Below are 20,691 nucleotides of genomic sequence, written 5' to 3' on the forward strand. Positions count from 1 at the left end.
ATGTTAATTTCTAATTAAATATTATTTTTGGGTAAGTTGACACTAACAATGCAGTTATACAGATTTTGGTTGACATTATCTGTCATTGTGTATGAGGACCATACAGAATGTTGTCATGTCATTGATATTATTTATAAGCATAAGCAGCACAGTATGAAGTCTTCAGTGGTGTTTGCTCCTGTGTTCATATGACTCCAGAAGTAAAATTGAAAATTAAGTTGGTTCATGCATTTGAATCTGGTTTGGAAGCCACTGAATGATGGCTGCCTAGCAGTGCAAGCGGTATCATCTAATTTCTTACAAGATGGACATTAAGCTACAAGTCCAGCACTCTTCACATCTGACTCACTATGAAATGCAAATACCATAATCTGCCTGCACTTAATTCAGTTTGTGTAAATATACAAGGTAGGTCTGTGAAATAGGTTTAAGTATACAAGAATTGTTAATACTACAGTAATAGTTATTTGCCTTGAGAGCAGTAAAAAAAAAGATGCTTTGAATATACTGATAATTGTGGAGTTTTACAGCATGTCTGAGGTTCTTTTCTTAGAGACCGTTTTCAAATAAAAAATGAATACTCAACATGTTTTCTAGTATAACTGGTAGTACTGTACTTAGAAGGCAAAGTGGCTCCTTTTTCACACGGTTTTCTTGACTGAAGTCTGTTTACCTATTTTGCTTTTTAAACTTTATAGTTAATTAAGGCAAGTTTTTTCATTCTAACATATAATTTGAAACAGTGCTGGCAAACAATATGAGCTTCAAACTGCTTCAGATTATGACTATCAGCAGTGTAAACCAGTCCCTCCCCAAAGCAAAAGAAAATAGAAAAGTTGTAAAGAGAATAACTGGATTAACAAGAAAAACCTGAATAGGGAATGTCAGGTCTCACAGAGAAAACAAATGAATGACCACTGCAAAAAAATAAACCATAATGTCTATGTTGCCAGTTACAAGTTCATATATACTGTAACTACTAATATAAATATTTCCAATATTAGATAAACTAGCCAGTCTAAACTGGTGGCTCTGTATATGAAAAACTAATTGAAATTCACTGAGTCATAGTTACAACATACTGAGGGTGCAGAATTAGCCATGTTATCTATATCAACGTTTTGGCTCCTCCTGGTAATTTCACAGATGCTCCTAGGACTTCCAAGAGATTTAATCATTCCAGCCTTTTTGGTTCTGCCTTAGGATCTTCTACCAGTGGGCTGTTCCTAGTATACCCCTTGTAGGTACTACAGAGAGAACAGACTAGTTACAATCTTAAACAACTTTAACTGACGAATTGGCTCTATTCCAAGGTTCTCCTTTATTGTCGACTTCCTCACTCTGTTCCTTTCTGTCATTAACTAAAGTTGCTTAAAATGCTTTCCAACATCAAATCTAATGTTTCAAAAAAAGCTTAACACTATGAATATTTGTTAGGCTCATATTGTATATTTGAACAGCCCAAGTAGTTTTCCATGCAACCACTAAGCTGTATTGAGACGATCCTCTTGTGCACTGCTCTAGCTGTAGCACCCAGCCTGGAGTGTGTGAGTATGCTCACACCAAGCTGGGGCCTCTCTCTTATGCCAAGTGTAGAATATGAGACCAAGTAGTCAAGATCTAGACTCAATGCTGTGTGAACAATTGAGTCCAAGTAAACCTAGTCATCCACAAAATCTCTTGCTGTTTCCTTTTATTTTTTTCCTGCCCCCAAATCCAAATTTCAGGTACCAAGATCTAACATGTCTTGATCAGACCACTCTTGTTCGGCATTGGTTTTTCAGCTTTTGTGAGTCATTCAGCATTTACTGGCAAAACCACCCCAAGCTTGACTTCAAGAGTAGTTTCCGTATGCCTTTACTTGATAAAGTAATTTTATATTTTTCAACTATCATGCATCAACGAATGTAGAAAATCTATATATACAGAAGATTTCAACAACCCTGAAATGAAAATGGGTAGCACAGACAATTTATAAGATAATGGAGTACACACAGAAAGAAACACCATAAACAGTATACCTTACATATACTGTGGCTTATTTAGGTTATTTAGATCACGAAAGTTGAATATATCTTAAAATATGAAAGCAAAGCAGAAAATAACTATGACTTTATTGCAGAGGCTGCAAAAATTATTTAATTATAAAACTATGAATAATTAACAAGAATGTTAGCTACTATCTTCATTGGGTGAAAACTATACAGTTATGATTACTGAAGGCTACAGAATATTCAACTCAAACATGTTTCAGACTTTCTTTTTTACTTTATTTTTTTATGCAGTGTTTTATCTAGATAACTGGAGAGGTTATTGTAGACATGTAACTAATACTGTACATACATTTTTATATGTATAAGTGTGTATTGACTATATATGTTTGGTTTAAAACAGATGAAATAAAGTTTGTTATTATGATGACTACTATTACTAATTTTTGCATGAAAGTAGAAGTATCAGTAAATGCAGACTTTTTGTATATATAAATGTCTTAAAAAAAAGCACGCTTATAGTTATATTTACTATTAATATATCCCACTCTCTAGTCCTTGCAAGTTACTTCAGACAATCTAGCCCAAATTTTAATCATTTAGATCCGGTGTCAAACTTGTGAAAATAAAAAAATAAATACTTAACTACATAAATAAATAATAATGTTCTCCAACCCCCCCACCCCCCACCCGCTTCCAAGTTAAAGACTGCTGTTACTTTCCTCTGGAAGACTGCTGTTTAACCTGAAGAGGTGAATTGCACAATACAGTCTACTTCCTCATGCCTTTATAATAGTGGCCGATGGAGAGTGCATATAAGGGGCCTTTGTTGGCACCTGCTGCAGTCTTAGCTCGGGTGTGAGATTGGTACCTTCACACCATGGGGCTTCCACTCAAGGTTGTCATCTTTGGGCTCTCAATAGTCATAGGTAAGTAACCATGAAAAGCTTTAGACTAAAGCAAATTTAAACAGCTCAGCTAAGAAAATAAATAAATAAATAAATAACTGGAATGTTATCAGCTTCAAGTAATATGTATGGAGCAGTTAAATGCCTTACTTCAGCTCAAGGCAACATTTTCTGTCAAAAGAAAGTGAATATTAAAGCTTTGCAGCTGATAAAACTGAAAAAGTTTAATAAAAAAATCAGAAATTTTGTATTTACTAATTATTTTAACTTAAGAAAAAACATATTTTATAACAGTTAAATTAATTTTTGCTTTTTAATACATTAAATACAAAATTGCTTAAGCAATTCTTAGTGTTATTTACAATTTTTTAAATGCATTTACAAGTTAAAAGGAAAAGTAAACATGAAATATAATCCTGGGAATGAGCTGGTGATTGGAATTGATCAAAGTGACAAGGCATGATTTAAAAAGACTGTTCAGAAAATTATAATCAGTGCTCTTCAAGAGAAATTAATTAAAACTTCATTTTTAAGTGGGTAGAAGACCTGTTACTGATTTGTGGGCCATTTAGAATGAGACCCTACCCACTCAATAAAATAAAAAAAATAAAAAATTAAAATACAATAGTAAAAAAGTATGGGTTAAATGTTGTGATGCTAAATTTCTTTTCCTTTTCTAGGTGCCAGTTCTTTTAGTGGATTTAGTGGTAAGTCTCAAATTCTGTTTTACTGTCTTTGCCATAATTTCAGTCACTATTTAAAGATATGCAGCATACAAATGATTTTATTTAATTTTATGGAAAGATTACAATGTTTGGCAATAAACAAAACAGTAATAATAACATTTAAATTCATTCATTTTTAATATTGTATGCTAAAATCTAATTATAATATTCAGTTTTACATAGCTACAATGTATTTTTTTATTCTAACTAGACTAGGCACTTACACCAGATGTCCAATTCTTTATTAAATAAACTTTGTTGTTTCTAGAAATGGTCCAAAACCTATATATTAGAGTGCAGCACTCTCTAGCTTTGTTCACCACAGTACAGACTATAAACGTGTAGACATGCCCTGTGAGTGTCTCCCAAGCTACAGTTTCATTCAGCCTGGGGCTAATGGCCCTGTATAATATGTATTTTATTGAAGTTTTTCTGTATTTTCTCAAAGCATGAATGTGGTAACTGATTCATGTGATCTTACTGAAAAAGACATATTTACCTTAAGACACGTTTATCTTTATTATATCCACCCTCCTCCATCACAACATTATGTTAATTAAACATCTCCTCAGACACAGAGGCACAAAGAAATTCTAAAAATGAGGAAACTTATTTACTAAACATAAAATGCAGCAGAAAAACAAAAAGCACCGATTTGACTTGTTTGGCCTGTACATAATGTCCACAGATAATTCACTCCTTGAAGGAGAGGCAGTTGCCTTGTTTACTCTTCAGCTGCTTTGGTTACTCCTCAGTTACCTTTCTGAAATAGTTGTTTACCAGCTTCCGTAACACCATACTTGGGAATCAACACGCACATCTTTTTCATTCCTTAGATTTTAAATTTTTAACAATTGTAGAACTGAAATGAAGAATAGTTTTATAGATGATTTCAATTGATCATGTAAAAATAAAACAAATCATCTTAAAATAAAATGTACTAATATTTATTAATTCTTTTAGAGGCTGTCCAGTGTGGTAAAGTGCTAGAATACTTTCTCAAACCATTACTTTACAAAGTATACTAAGCTGAAAAGCTGTCAAAGTAGAATGTTTTGAAATTGGATTTTGATTTTAAGTATCTTTTTCCTTTGTTTTTAATTTAAGGTGAAATTGGGAGTGGGTCTGGTGGTAAGTTAAACTAAATGCTACATTTCTTCAATTATTACAGTGCATTTGCATGTTACGGCTAATAATTTCTTTATTGGTAGATTACAAACTGAACCAAAAATTTTATATCCTTATATAAAACAGGCACATAGCCACTATCCTGGTAAAAAAGTTTCAATTTCTGTTTTAATGCGAAGATTACTGCAGTCAAGTGGCGCTTTTCAGAGAATACCAATAAATAGATAAAGTGACAGAATGAAGAATGAAACTGAATCACCAATGTACTCCTTTTTGCTGCTTCTCACTCATTCATTATGGCAAGCAGTGAATAATTTTTGAGACACTAGTGAAAAGAGTGAGCTTGTATTGCCATAGAATTGCCTAAATGAGCGTACTTCCTTGGATCTATAAACTTGAGAGGATTCATGTTAAGCTAAAGTAACTTATTTCTAATTAATATGAATATTTAGAGCCACTGAGGTCAGTCATTGAGGATAGGGTCTGTGCTCCACCTACTGGAGTATTAGAAGTACTGCTTGTCAAGTATCCTGCATCTGCACTTGCAGAAAGAATATGACTGTACTTGATCTCACGTGAATGACACTCAGCTAGTTACAGCAGGGTAGTCAGGCTTAGAATTAAATCATTGTTTAAAGTAGTACCTGTGATATACTCAGAATTAAAAAAAAAATAGTCACTAAATTATTTCTGAATATTAATTTTATGAGGTGGTGCAGTGGTACCACTGCTGCCTTACAGTAAGGAGACTGGGGTTTGTGTCCTGGGTACTGGGAGTTTGCATGTTCTCCCCATGTCTGTATAGGTTTTCTGTGGGTGCTCTCCTCTTCTCGCAAAATCCAAAAACAAGCAGATTAGGTGGATTAGTGATGCCAAATTGGCCATTGTGTGTGTGTGTATGTATTTTCACCCTGCTATGAACTAATGCCCTGTCCAGTGATTGTTTCTGCCTTGCACCTAGTGATTGCTGGGATGGGCTCCGGCAACCCCACAACACTGCTGTGGATAAGAGAGTTAGGAAAATATATGGATTCATTTTATGACCATAATCATCAGTACTATTGGAATTACAAACATATAATTGGAAAGAGAAGCTGTTCTGTTTCTTGCTAGCATACAAATGACCTCATTGTCCACTACTGTGTAGGCTCTGTCATAGAATGGCAATCAAATTTTGTTCACCTGAGTTATGTTACAGCTGCTCTTGGCTTCCGGCCAGTTTTCTACTAGACAAAATGAGTCAAATTTAGAACCTTTTGTTAACAGAACAATAAGAAGTTTCATTTCATTTGAAGAGTTTTATGAAAGTTGGATTGATGTCACACAACTGCTGAAGGAGTAAATCACAAATGTCTGTCCTGTAGGTGAGCTATATTAATTATCCTTCACAGTTCTGCTTATTTACTGCAAGTTGCCTGCTTTTTAAAGGAAATTTTAGGTTCAATTATATATCAGTAAGAAACAACAAATGGGGACAAGAAATCTACTAGCCTATAACACAATCCATGTCAATAATATTGAGCACATATCAATGCATTCAGTGAAATGGATATCGAAATTTGGAGTACAAATACTGAGGGTTCAGTCTAAACCTTTAGACTAAAAGAAAATCTACTGATGCCGTAGTTCTTCAGGACTGAGGATAAGGACCTCTGATCATGTACAGACTCCAGAAAAATCATTTAATATGGACACAAACAAACCTCCATAAATCTAATTAAGACCTCCATTGAGCATACCTGATTTAAAGCATAGCTTATGAGAAAACAATTATAAAATGTTTTCATTTTTGAACTGAGTAATTGTTCATTTATTTTTTATGGTATCACAAAAGTGTACAGAGTTAAAAAGTGAACACATTTCTGAAATTTAAGTACTTCCTTTAAACAATTTTAAATCGAGTGGAAACAGAAATTCCAACATCAATTAGCAGAATGAGTTGTTCTTCTATAGATATTTGGCTCAAGTTACTGGCAAGAAATTTAATCTAAGACCTAAGGGTGTAGTAATGCTCATTCAACATTTCCAAAGTAAAGGCAGACTAGAATAGACCAAAATCAGGTAACATTATTTCAGGTAATTTTAGATTCTGTTTTAATCAAAGCTTACAAAAATGACCATTTAAATTAAAAGTATTTTTGTGGATCAAGTGATTAACAGTACTCCAGAATATTCCTTTTCCTATAAAAAAACAGTTGGGGGGCAGCTTGAGTCTGTCGTTGCAACATCAGGTTCAAGGTAGGGGCCAACCCTGAATGTAGCTACCACCAGACCATCACCGAGCACACTAACTTACAAAGGGCCAGTTTACATATCCTGCACATCTTTAGGATGTGTGAGGAACACTAAAGTATCCAGAGGAAAAACCCACACAAACACAGGGGAACCATAAAAGCTGTAACACACAATGACTGGTCCAGAATTCAAAGAAAGGAACTTGTAGTTGTGAGACAGTAGTACTAAACACTGTGCTACTCTCAAAAACATTAGAGTTAGATGATTAAGCAGAAAAATTACAAAGTAGCTACATTTCCGGTAAAGAGAACTGCAACAGAGCTGTGTGATTTAACAGATAAAATATTCAACTTATCAACCAACTTTCCATACTGTTCAGCTCAAATCAGTGTTGTAAGGATAATACAATCAATGTAAAACAACACCATGCATATCCTATCTTCTTTTGATACCTTTATTAAATATCACTTTTTATTCAATGCTTAACAATGATAATAGAATACGGAAACGGGACAACATTAATTGTAACTGGAAGTAGTTATACAAAATAGTAATACTTCGAAAGAATAAACTGATTAATGTACTTTGCTCAAGTTAAATACCGTAGTGGCAGATCACGCAACAGCACATTGTATTGACTACAGAAGATCATAATGTCAAGGATTCATATTTCAAAATGACGGTAATTCCAACACCTTAGAAACAATAATTCAGCATAAAACAATGGAGAAAATTCCAGAGATTTCAAACAACAGCTTTATCATATTCATCTGAGACTTCAATGACACAGAACAATTACAGTGAATCCAAGCAATTTAGCAAAGAATTTGAAATGTTCTTGAGAACAATTGAAGTCACATTCTGTCATTACTCAAAATGGCAAGTGCTAATGCTTTGTTATTTTTGCCTACTTGCTTTTCATGTTTTTGAATTTAAACTATTTATGTTAGTACAACATTACATAGTTGAATAGCTGATCAAAATGCCAAAACATTTCTTTTAATGTTGTAACTTAAATGATTAGTTTTAATACTAAAGTTCTAATTATTATGCATGGTTTACAAGTGGATGTTCTTAATTTAAAAGCTTAATTATTTACTATACATGGCTCTTTCACATAAAAACCTTATATTAATCCCTAATCTCTGGAATGCTTTCCCAGGCTACTGAGCAACTGATTACATATTCAATGAGCAGTTAGGTTTTCTAATGGAAAGAACTACTTAAGCATACTGATAAAACTACTCAAAGCAAGAGAAATGTATGCCAATAATTATTAATCACATTGATTTATGCATTTACATCTTGCAATTTAAATGTTCTGTCTTATGCCTGATAATAACAGAACAGACTTTCGATCCTAATGTCCTTATTTTGCTCACTGCAAAAGAGGGATATATAGATGTAACTGACAAATTCCCATCTGTAATGTCCATCCATCCATCCATCCATCCATCCATCCATCCATCCATCCATCCATCCATTATCCAACGCGCTATATCCTAACAACAGGGCCATGGGGGTCTGCTGGAGCCAATCCCAGTCAACACAGGGTGCAAGGTAGGAAACAAACCCTGGGCAGGGCGCAGGCCCACCACAGCATCTGTAATGTGTGCATTTGTAAACTGTCAAAAATAGTCAGATTGTTGTCTACAAAGGTAAAAGTGTTTTTTTAACAAATTAAACATTCAGACTTTTAAAATTAAATTAAATATCATATCCAACTATTATTTTTTCTAATTTCTTTAGGTTTGTAAACCAGTGGCATATTAATATAACTAAATGCATGCTATTAGGTAACGTAGTAAAGTAATTGATTTTGTTAATGTAGAGAGCAAATTTGAAAGATTTTGTGATTACGATTAGTAGGTTAGTATGAAAGCAAGCTGCTAATTTTGCGGTGCATTTCCTGTATGGTGTAATCTTTATTCCTTTGGGGTTACTGACACTATTAAACCTTATGTTTTAGGAAGCAAAGTAAGAAAGTCACCAGATCAGTTCAGAAATATCAATCAATCTGATGAAGTGGCTTTAGATTAAATCTAAAAACAAATGACATACTATAGATCAATATTAGGAAAAAATAAAAATGATTGTATACAAGTTGTGTTAAATTTAGAATATTTCAATATATACCTTTTAGCCATAAATATTTTTTATCATTTTGGTATGATTAAAATAATCTTTTTTTTAATAGGTAGTGGTTTTGACAGTGGATCTGGTGAATATGGTGGTAAGTAACTGAGAAAATTCTATTGCACCAAAATGTTTTTTTATATTTTCAGGCTTCCCTCATATAAGCTTGAGTTATTATAATCACATTATTATTTTTTGTACCTAATTACATACATATTCATATACCATCCACATATTCTAATGCTCCTAACTGACTAAAACACTAAGAGTGTTGTCCAAGAAATTTCTGTATCTTATTATGTGGTTAATTTGAAATTATCCAATTACTACTGTAAAGGCACAGTATAATCCATTTCCAAGTAAATGCACAGTTGGCCTTCAAAATGGTGTTGTATGGTTTAACACATTTTTAAAAACTGTCTTATTGAATTTCTTGAGACAGCAAAGAAATTAGCAAGAAATTCTCACAGGTGGCAGGCAAAGTGGCATAGAGGCTTTGGACTACAAACCATGAGGTTGTGGATTTAAATCCTGCTACTGACACTGTGTGACCACCACTTCACCTCCAATAGGAAAAATAAAAATAAATGTATCCAATTGTATCTCAAATGTTCTAAGTCTCCTTGGATAAAGGGATCAGCCAAATAATACATAATAATCATAAACTTTATGGTGACAATAATGTCCATAAAAGCACTGTTAGACCTTGGGTTTGAAAAACTCTGGTGTCTGAAAAAGGTCAAGGTTTGGATGTGATGAATCTGCTAGTGAGGAACAGGCTGCAATTTAGGATTTAGACTGGAATAGGAAGGGGACACATGGTTTTTCAGGCTGTGAAGAATTGCATAAAAAAGAGGGTAGAAAATCCATCTAGTCATCTTAAATGTATGTTCAAACAGTTCTATAATAAATTACTAGCAGTAAAAAAACCTTTGTTATAGATCTTTCTGGGCAACCCTCTATATACAGCATATAAATTAATAAGGTTATGATTAAAAGACTACTGTATGAGTATAATGTTTTTATAGAAATGTTTTTCTGCAGTATAATCTATCTATCTATCTATCTATCTAAAATATATTACTTTTTTTTTTTAGTCAATCCCACTGCACCACCTACAATCTCACCTGGTAAGCAAATAAAATAGAGCTAATCTACTCAGCACAAACTTTGTACAGAAACTAACTCTATGTTTATTTTTGCTAACATTTCCTAAGTGCGTAAGTATGCATAAGCGAATGTGATTATACTGTACGATTAAACCTCACTTCCAGTCCTGAACTTGAGTATATACATCTCATTTGGTGTGAAAATTATGTTAATAGATGTCGAAGTCTTGATTCCCACTGGTTAGTTTAGGAATCTAATACAGGAGTAATACAATCAGTATGAAATAAAATTTTTATTAATATTCATGGCAATTTAATGTGTTTTTCCCCTTTGTCTTGTATTGTACTTACCATGCAAAGTCTGGACGTGTACTCTCAATCTACATAGCATCACCACAAATGAGTCTGTTGGTGCAACCTTTTTGTTAATTGTTCATGTGAGTTAAAATGGATGGGTGCATGAGCGTATCCTGCAACTAAAATGTACTCTGTCCAAGGTTTGCTCCTATGTTCTGACTGAGCTGCCATCTTACATTTCAGCAGTTCATTACCCTGAATAAGCAAATTCAGAAAATGGATGGATGGCCAGAAACGTGCATGCACATATCAAATAAAGACAAAGTGAGGTTTATAATAGTACCATTACTCATGTTCATAGTTGATAATGTAAAATATTTTCAGAAATGCATGTTAAAAATTGTCTTTTGACAATTATCCATTTTAACCTCACATCCACAAACAATGACAAAACCAAAATAATATAGAGCTAAATGACTACAACAATTTTGATAATGCTTTGGATTAAAAACTGCAATGCTCAATACTTTATTACACTTTTATTTGCAGGTAATTACAATTTAAAAGATATTATAAAGTGCACTTGATACTAACCCCTGTTTTGTCTGAATGCAAAGTATACTGCTCAAAAAAAATAAAGGAACACTTTTTAATCCAAGTATAGCATCAAGTCAGTGAAATGTCTGGGATATTGATCTGGTCAGTTAATTAGCAGAGGGGGTTGTTAATCAATTCCAGCTGCTTTGGTGTTAATGAAATTAACAACAGGTGCACTAGAGGGGCAACAATAAGACGACCCCAAAGACAGGAATGGTTTAACAGGTGGAGGCCACTGACATTTTTCCCTCCTCATCTTTTCTGACTATTTTTTCACTAGTTTTACATTTGGCTACGGTCAGTGTCACTACTGGTAGCAAGAGGTGATACCTAGACCCTACAGAGGTTGCACAGGTAGTCCAACTTCTCCAGGATGGCACATCAATATGTGCCATTGCTAGAAGGTTTGCTGTCTCTCCCAGCACAGTCTCAAGGACATGGAGGAGATTCCAGGAGACAGGTAGTTACTCTAGGAGAGCTGGACAGGGCCGTAGAAGGTCCTTAACCCATCAGCAGGACCGGTATCTGCTCCTTTGGGCAAGGAGGAACAGGATGAGCACTGCCAGAGCCCTACAAAATGACCTCCAGCAGGCCACTGGAGGGAATGTCTCTGACCAAACAATCAGAAACAGACTTCCTGAGGGTGGCCTGAGGGCCCGACTTCCTCTAGTGGGTCCTGTGCTTACTGCCCGGCACTGTGGAGCTTGATTGGCATTTGCCATAGAATACCAGAATTGGCAGGTCCACAACTGGCACCCTGTGCTTTTCACAGAGCGGGTTCACCCTGAGCACATGTGACAGACGTGAAAGGGTCTGGAGAAGCCGTGGAGAATGTAATGCTGTCTGTAACATCATTCAGTATGACTGGTTTGGTGATGGGTCAGTAAAGGTCTGGGGAGGCACATACATGGAGGGACGCACAGACCTCTATAGGCTAGACAACGGCATCTTGACTGCCATTAGGTATCGGGTGAAATCCTTGGACCCATTGTCAGATCCTAAGCTGGTGCAGTGGGTCCTGGGTTCCTCCTGGTGCATGACAATGCCTGTCCTCATGTGGCGAGAGTATACAGGCGGTTCCTGAAGAATGAAGGAATTGATACCATTGACTGGCCCCCACACTCGTCTGACCTAAATCCAATAGAACACCTCTGTGACATTATGTTTCGCTCCATCTGACGCCACCAGGTTGCACCTCAGACTGTCCAGGAGCTCAGTGATGCCCTAGTCCAGATCTAGGAGGAGATCCCCCAGGACACCATCCGTCGTCTCAGTAGGAGTGTGCCCCGATGTTTTCAGGCATGCATACAAGCACGTGGGGGCCATACAAGCTACTGAGTACGATTTTGAGCTGCTGCCATGAAATTTCAGCAAAATGGACTAGCCTACCGCATCATTTTTTCACTTTGATTTTCAGGGTGTCCTTGAATTCTGCCCTCTGTAGGTTGATAATTTTCATTTCCATCAAACGATGTGGCATCCTTTTGTTCCTAACACATTACCCAGTCGATATCAGTATAGATGTCCAGAAGGATTTTTTTTCTCAATTGAGATTTGAGGTGCTTTTAAAGTGTTCCTTTAATTTTTCTTTGAGCAGTTTATTTCAATTTGAATATTTCTATAAATTAAGCAAAAATTGTTTATTTTATTTTGATGAAAATGTCATGGTAAAAGTTTAACTGAAAGAGTTGATAGTTTTTACTCAGTTAGTTCTCTTTGGCATTTATCTACCCTATTTGACTATTTTTTCACATTGACAGATTCATTTTCAACATTTGTAACGCATTATCTCTATTTTTATTTCAGATGACATGCCTGATGTGCCATCAGATGTGGGTGAGTAAAATTACACTTTCACCTAAACTAAAGAAACTAAAAAAACAACCAATAATTTAAGATGTAATACTTTTTTATAACGCTGAACTATTTCTTCTTGAAGGAGCAGCCACCAACACACAGCCCAATGTTGTATTCAGGACAGTAGATGAATGTTTCTTTGAACACTTTTCTTACAATATTTTTTCTGATGCTTGAGCACGAGAGGGTAGAATGACAATGCCTGATACACACAATCGATGCGTCCCTTGTGTTACTGTAAGCTATCACAGCACAAGGCTTAGAGACTTCCATACTCCCCCTAAAGAACAGTTTCTGCATTCTGAACAGTGCTTAAGGGTTTAATGTATTTCTTGTCTGTCTACTTGATTGCACTTACTTGTACCCCACTGCAGCATTACACAACTGAGGTCACCAGGCATATCATGATGGTTCAGTCATAAAGTGCCACGTGCAACAGTTTCACTATCTGGTTTGATGACCGTATCATATTGTAATCACTATTGCTTGATTCAACTAAAGGTTCAGTTTTATCTTATTCTAACACTGGCATTACAGCTTCTCGTTTACACACAATTGTGTTTTGGTAGAAGAATCTGAACCACTAATGAATATTGATGAGTTAACTTAGAGTGTCAAAACATATAGAAATATTTATGATTTCTTTGCATGATTTTCTTCTCAAGATGACAGCAGAATACTATTCCAAGAGTTATTCAGGCTTAACACTGTCAAAGCAGACATTAGTGTCACCACCAATCAGACTCGGGTTTAACAGTAATTACACAGAATTTCGTGCCTGAGTTATGCTGGGGGTTGACACTAAGGTGGTTAATATTTTTATTAATACATGTAATTTGTCTATGTTGGCTTTATTAATTTTTAATATGTTTTGATTTTAGATGAATGCAGTGTATTTGGAACTGGATCCATTAAAACATTCAACAGCACCCTTTACTACTTGCAATCAACCTGCACCTTTGTCTTAAGCCGTTTTGACTCTGCCTCAAGCAATGCTGAATTTGATATTATAATCAAGCGAGACATGAATGGCACATTTACTAAAATTCAAGTTACTATAGACAAAACTGAGACAGTTATTGAAAATGGCAACATAATGGTTGATGGGGAAAGGTTAGTGTTTTTAATGTTGTATGCCATATATCATTGTATAATTCATATACATGTGAATCTTCAGGGACATCATTTGTACACTCAAGTAATTTCTCAAATAAATTATTTTATTTTTAGCTAATGAAAATTTCTGATACTTTTCAGATATGATGATTAATTTATGCTGCATCAACTGAAATTATTTCACTTTTGTTAACTTTTGCCTTAGTTATGTACACTTAAACATTGGTCTAATAACATCTGCAGTTCTTTTTAACAAATAATTTTCTAAATCACAGAGTTTCTCTTCCTTATGACCACAAATCCATCCATGTCAACAATTTTGGAATTTATAAAAGAATTGAGAGCAGAAGGGGATTTTTGTCAGTGTTTTGGGATACTAATGATGATGAAGTAGATAAAGTCTGGGTAAGTTATTTTATTTCTACAGATGCTCTATTATTGTTTTAAATTTAAAGTGGATGATGCAAATTATTCAAATTACTGGTAAAAATACAGAGTAATGGGGATTGTGGAAGAGAGGTGAAATAGAGAGTGCAGACAGGGTGGAATGGGTGGAGAAGAGTGTCAGGAGTAATCTGTGACGGACTGATATCAGCAAGAGTGAAAGGGAAGGTCTACAGGACGGTAGTGAGACCAGCTATGTTATATGGGTTGGAGACGGTGGCACTGACCAGAAAGCAGGAGACAGAGCTGGAGGTAGCAGAGTTAAAGATGCTAAGATTTGCATTGGGTGTGACAAGGATGGATAGGATTAGAAATGAGTACATTAGAGGGTCGGCTCAGGTTTGACAGCTGGGAGACAAAGTCAGAGAGGCGAGATTGCGTTGGTTTGGACATGTGCAGAGGAGAGATGCTGGGTATATTGGGAGAAGGATGCTAAGGATAGAGCTGCCAGGGAAAAGGAAAAGAGGAAGGTCTAAGCGAAGGTTTATGGATGTGGTGAGAGAGGACATGCAGATGATGGGTGTAACAGATGCAGAGGACAGAAAGATATGGAAGAAGATGATCTGCTGTGGCAACCCTTAATGGGAGTAGCCAAATGAAGAAGAAGAAGAAAAAGAAAGAGACTGGTACAAATGATAGTTAAATCCATAGGTTGTGACTTTGAAAATGGTAATGGAAACATAGAGCCTACTAATCGGAAAACAAAATTTAATAATACATTCTCTTAAAATTTAAAAAAACATGATTTAACTCTTGTGATAGAAAGCTAAGAGTCATTTCTTAATTGTCATCTTTTCAGGTGGAATTCACTTTCACCTCTTTTATTCACAGTAATGCAATCTACCCAGAAATTATTAAAACTTTTGCTTATTTACAGAGACAACAGATTTGCTAAAATCATCAGTTTTAGATTGCTCTTTTAGTTTGCCTCCTATTTGGTGCTGAGCTTCACAATGTTAGCTGCTTTCTCATTTAAGCATGAAGTACTAGTGGAAAGTACTGTAATAAAACTGAATAATGAGGATAGCTTGTTTATTGTTCGATATCTCTGAAAAAAAAACATGTCTGTTTATTAGTATCCCAATTTGGATGTTATTTATTAGAGATTTAATTAGTACTAACAATAGCCAGCCTCATTATGCATTCATAGATGACAGCATTATAAACTTGGCCACTGAAACACTACAATGTGATGATCTACAGCTAAACCCTGACCAAGCTTAACCCTGACCAATTATGAAAATACAGACATTAAAGAAAAGTGTGCCCAGGGTAAGAACAGAAAGCTTTGAAATGTCTATATTTGCTTTCAAGGAGTAATAATAAAAAAAGTAACCTAGAAGCACAGTACAACACAAAAGAAACTCGGGTTTGCTTAATCAGATTTTAGGATAATTTTAATAGGAAGCATTAATTTACAACTAAGAAAAGCAAGAATATTGCATTCGATAATAAACTGAGTTTAAGATAACTATACAGGAGAAAATTAAAGAAATACAAAATAATGCAGATTTTGCATGTTGTACAAATCTTCAATAATGTGGTTAATACCTCTGCTAGAGGAAAGCAGTGATCATCTGTATCAGAGGCACCTATTGGAAGTGACTTTATTCAGCTCAAGGAGTTGAGCAAGCAAAAAAGTAAAAGGCTAACATTCTCAGTTGTACTTGGCCACAGAGTTGACATAAACAAGACATTTGCAACTGGTCATTATTTAACACAATCAATATCCCTTGATTATGATGAATTAAGAATCACTGTGTGCCCAGAAAAAGAAGAAAAGCCTATGAACATGCACTATGGAAATGTTTTAAATCTTTTGGGTTTCATTTTCCTACAGGTGCAACTTCGTAAAGACTACCGTGGAAAAACAGCTGGACTTTGTGGAAAATACGGTGTTGATGGTAATAAATTGTTTGACAGCTATTACACAAATAGAACTAACTAAGAATTGAAGGCTAAGAGGAAACAAAAGAAAAAATCAATTTAGATTAAAAAAGGATGTTTTGGAAGTATAATCTTCCTTAGTTAATTATAAAACAGAGGATTCATATTATATCTGTAAATTTATATTTTGTTGGACTTTGCATTTTAAAATACCCTAACCAGGATGACAGTAATGCTGATTTTTTTTTTTATTTTAGACAGTGACCTACAGCAGCTAATAGAGGACAACAAAATTGCTACAGAGGAAAGCTGTGAAACTGAAACTTCTGAATCTAACTGTGATGAAACCACTACGGTAAGAGTTTAGTAATAGCAAAGAAAAAATAATGGATAGTAGGATGTCAGATTAATTTCTTTAAATACTATTCCAACAAAACTCAGGCAAAAATCAATTAATGTGGTGGTCAGTGCTTCTTCCTGTCAGCTTCTGTGACCTGGTCCAAATTTTACATGTCTTTTTGGCTACTGATTTCCTTATACATTCCAAAGACATTTATTAGCTCACCGAGTCTAAATTTGACTAAAGTAAGAAGCATGGTTTTGACACTAATACTTCAAGGATTATTTTAAATAATTTTCTTCACAGTGCACACCATCCATCCATCCATTTTCCAACCCGCTGAATCCAAACACAGGGTCACGGGGGTCTGCTGGAGCCAATCCCAGCCAACACAGGGCACAAGGCAGGAACCAATCCTGAACAGGGTGCCAACCAACCGCAGGACACACACAAACACACCCACACACCAAGCACACACTAGGGCCAATTTAGAATCGCCAATCCACCTAACCTGCATGTCTTTGGACGAAACTGGAGCGCCCAGAGGAAACCCATGCAGACACGGGAAGAACATGCAAACTCCATGCAGGGAGGACCCGGGAAGCTAACCCAGGTCCTTAGGTCTCCCAACTGCGAGGCAGCAGCGCTACCCACTGCACCACCGTGCCGCCCCAGTCCACACCATGGAAAGTATAATTCATTGTGAACATGACATAATATAAATTAATGTAAAATTTTCTTTTCAATTAACATAACTTGTATATCTTTGTGTATGTGGTAATAAGGTAAAATAACATACAAGATCACCTCAGTAAATGATCTACTACAAGTGAACAACTTAAAAATCTACACAAGTAAACATAAAGAAACACAAGCACAGAATAAGTTAGTCAGTCTCCTAACTACAGGGTCACAAGGGTCCGCTGGAGCCAGTCACAACTAACACAGTGTGCAAGGCAGGAACCAGTCATGGGCAGGGTGCCAACCCACTGCAGGACACACACCAAGGACAATTTAGAATTGCCAATGCACCTAACCTGCATGTTTTTGAATTGTGGGAGGAAACCCACACAGACACAGGGAGAACATGCAAACTCCATGCAGGGAGGACCCGGGAAGCAAACCCAGGTCTCCTAACTGCGAGTCAGCAGCGCTACCACTGTGCCACCGCACACAATAAGTGACACTTTTAATTTGGAAATATTTTATGTCTGCACTTTCTTGAAACATACAAGACACAAGTATTTAATAAAAGAACAAAAAAGAAAAATAATTTCACTTGCATGCCATTGAAAGCTTACCTCATACACTCTTGCACTTTTTGTTCACCATTGTAGGTTGAACTTCTGCAGTCTCTAAACATATTGGCAATTCAATGCACATGTTATTTGCCCTCAAACACGTTTATTTATACTTAAGCATGAAGTCACAGGATAGCCCTTTATGCAGTATGCTGAGCACTAGTGGATTTATACAAGCTACACTTTAGGGCTCACAATTTAAAGGGGCATCACAAAATTTCAGATTTTTTTTTTGCTTTTAAAATTTTATGTAGCTTGTTATGTATGCTGTAGTTTTAAATATGTAATCAGTAAATGTATTTATTTGAGAATAATTTGTATTTTTCACTTTAGATGTCTTGCTATTAAATAATTAAAAGGCACTTATATGTTTTCAGTTTTTTTGTGGCATTCTGCTTTAGTACGCACCTTTGTGAGAGCTTCTGGTATAACTTTTTAACAAGCTTTATACAGCTTACAGCCTCACTAAGTCTAAATTAGGAACTGATGTTTAGCAATGTTTAAGAAGGATCAGTCATTTTAGGATGCCTGATGCTGTACCAACATAAAATATCCTTATTATCAACATGAGCTGTGACTAAGATTCACACTTGAAATGGAATTATTCATTCATAAGCAGAACACTTTATTACACATACGAGTCCGCAACAACTAAACACTCCACAGAATTATTGTGTTAATATATTTCAGTGGCCTCTATTTTCCCAGTTTAGCAACATGTCCGTGTAATTTTCTCCAAATTATTATTTCCATTTCATATTTATTAGCTTGTGCTGAGCACATATAAGGTCCAAAATCAGTTTGTCTTTTCAAAAATGCCTTGAAGCCCCACAGTAAGGAGACCTGGGTTTGCTTCCCAGGTCCTCCCTGCATGGAGTTTGCATGTTCTCCCCGTGTCTGCATGGGTTTCTTCCGGGTGCTCCGGTTTCCTCCCACAGTCCAAAAATATGCAGGTTAGGTGGATTGGTGATTCTAAATTGGCGGTAGTGTGTGCTTGGTGTGTGGGTGTGTTTGTGTGTGTCCTGCGGTGAGTTGTTGCCCTGCCTGGGATTTGTTCCTGCCTTGTGCCCTGTGCTGGCTGGGACTGGCTCCAGCAGACCCTCGTCACCCTGTGTTAGGATATAGCGGGTTAGAAAATGGATGGATGGATAATTGTAAGTTGCATTGGCTACGCTGTATTTTGAAGCCAATACTTTATTTAACATGCACAAGCTATCAGCAATACAAAAGCACACCGTATACAAAGCTTTCATTCTAGCACACTGCCGTTTTCAAGAATTATTGAAGAATTATTTAAAGTAATGATTTTTGGTGCCAGTTACTCTAATTTCAGTTTAAAACATTAGTATATGATTTTCTATAAATCTAGTTTTATTGATGTTCTAAATCTATCAATTCAATGGCATTGTAAAATATAATTAAAATTCTAAATTTATTATTCATTTTACTTTGTCAATAAAAACATAATACAACTTCTCAAACGAATTAATATCATTTATAGCAATTGCCAGAGTTTTTATGTGCTGTCCGTCTTGGGAAGGCAGTTTATACGATCTTAAAACTGATGTGTAGTTATTATATTTTAGCCCACTACATATTAATAATGATTTTTATATTTTTTTCATATTTTTAGATGTGCCAGAATGCTATTTCGTACAACTTTTTCCCCTGTCTGCCTTATGACTTAATCTGGCCATACATGGAACTCTGTGGACAAGACACATGTCACTGTGCAAATCCAGCCAAGTGTGCATGTGCCATTTTTGAGGAGATAGTCAGGCAGTGTCCAAGTGATGGTATTGCAACACTTTCACCAACATGGAGAGATTCTCAGCATTGTGGTAAGAGAAATAATTAAATATTTAATCAAAATTAATTTTTAATATTTACCAATACAGTAACTATACAGTCAAATCCATACATATTTGGATAGTGACACAATTTTCATAATTTTTGGCTCTGTAAGCCACCTCAATGGATTTTAAATAAAGCAATCATTTTGTGATTGAAGTGTATCCTTTCAGTTTAGTTTAAGGGGTTTATCAAAAATGTTATATGAGCCGTTTAGGAATGACAGCTATTTTTCTGCATAGCGCTTCCATTTCCAGGGGCTCAAAAGTATATACAGTTGACTGAAAAGGTGTTCCATAGCCAGGTGGGAACAGTTCCCCCATTATTTCATTAATTGTTAAGCAGGTATAAGTTCTGGAATTGATTCCAAGTGTGAAATTTGCATTTGGACACTGTCACTGTGAACTCTCAATATGAGATTCAAAGAGCTGTCCAGAGCAGGCCATAATTAGGCTGAAAAAACAAAACAGATCCTTTAGAGACATAGCAGAAATCCAAGGAGTGGTTAAATCAACAATTTGGTACATTCTTAAAAAGAAGAAACACACTGGTGAACTCAGCAACACCAGAAGGTCTGGAAAACCACAGAATGACAACTGTCCTGGATGATTGCAGAATTCTGTCCTTGACGATGAAGAACCCCTTCACAACATGTAACCAAACCAAGAGAACTCTCTAGGAGGTAGACCTATCATTGCCAAGGTTGACAATCAAGAGAAAAATATCATAAAAGTAAAGACAGAGGGTTTACCACAAGATGCAAACCACT

The 20,691-nt window shown here is 35.6% G+C and overlaps 1 protein-coding gene across 50 annotated transcripts in view; it reads left to right on the top strand.

Moving 5' to 3' along the window:
• Positions 1-2,838: 2,838 nt before the first annotated feature.
• Positions 2,839-20,691, top strand: part of LOC114659860 (mucin-19-like) — an 83,761-nt gene continuing 65,908 nt past the window's right edge. For 49 of the 50 annotated variants that reach the window (XM_051920842.1, XM_051920883.1, XM_051920997.1 and 46 more), the window contains exons 1-11: positions 2,839-2,920; positions 3,580-3,606; positions 4,732-4,755; positions 9,185-9,220; positions 10,221-10,253; positions 12,933-12,962; positions 13,865-14,096; positions 14,375-14,504; positions 16,384-16,447; positions 16,688-16,785; positions 19,705-19,912. In XM_051920842.1, the coding sequence (XP_051776802.1) occupies positions 2,872-2,920; positions 3,580-3,606; positions 4,732-4,755; positions 9,185-9,220; positions 10,221-10,253; positions 12,933-12,962; positions 13,865-14,096; positions 14,375-14,504; positions 16,384-16,447; positions 16,688-16,785; positions 19,705-19,912 (931 nt within the window). In that variant the 5' untranslated portion in view covers positions 2,839-2,871. The remainder of the gene's footprint in view (positions 2,921-3,579; positions 3,607-4,731; positions 4,756-9,184; positions 9,221-10,220; positions 10,254-12,932; positions 12,963-13,864; positions 14,097-14,374; positions 14,505-16,383; positions 16,448-16,687; positions 16,786-19,704; positions 19,913-20,691) is intronic. The other variant, XM_051920942.1, reaches the window with a different exon arrangement.

Source organism: Erpetoichthys calabaricus, chromosome 1 (assembly GCF_900747795.2).
Source record: "Erpetoichthys calabaricus chromosome 1, fErpCal1.3, whole genome shotgun sequence".
In the NCBI taxonomy this organism is placed as follows: Eukaryota; Metazoa; Chordata; class Cladistia; order Polypteriformes; family Polypteridae; genus Erpetoichthys; species Erpetoichthys calabaricus.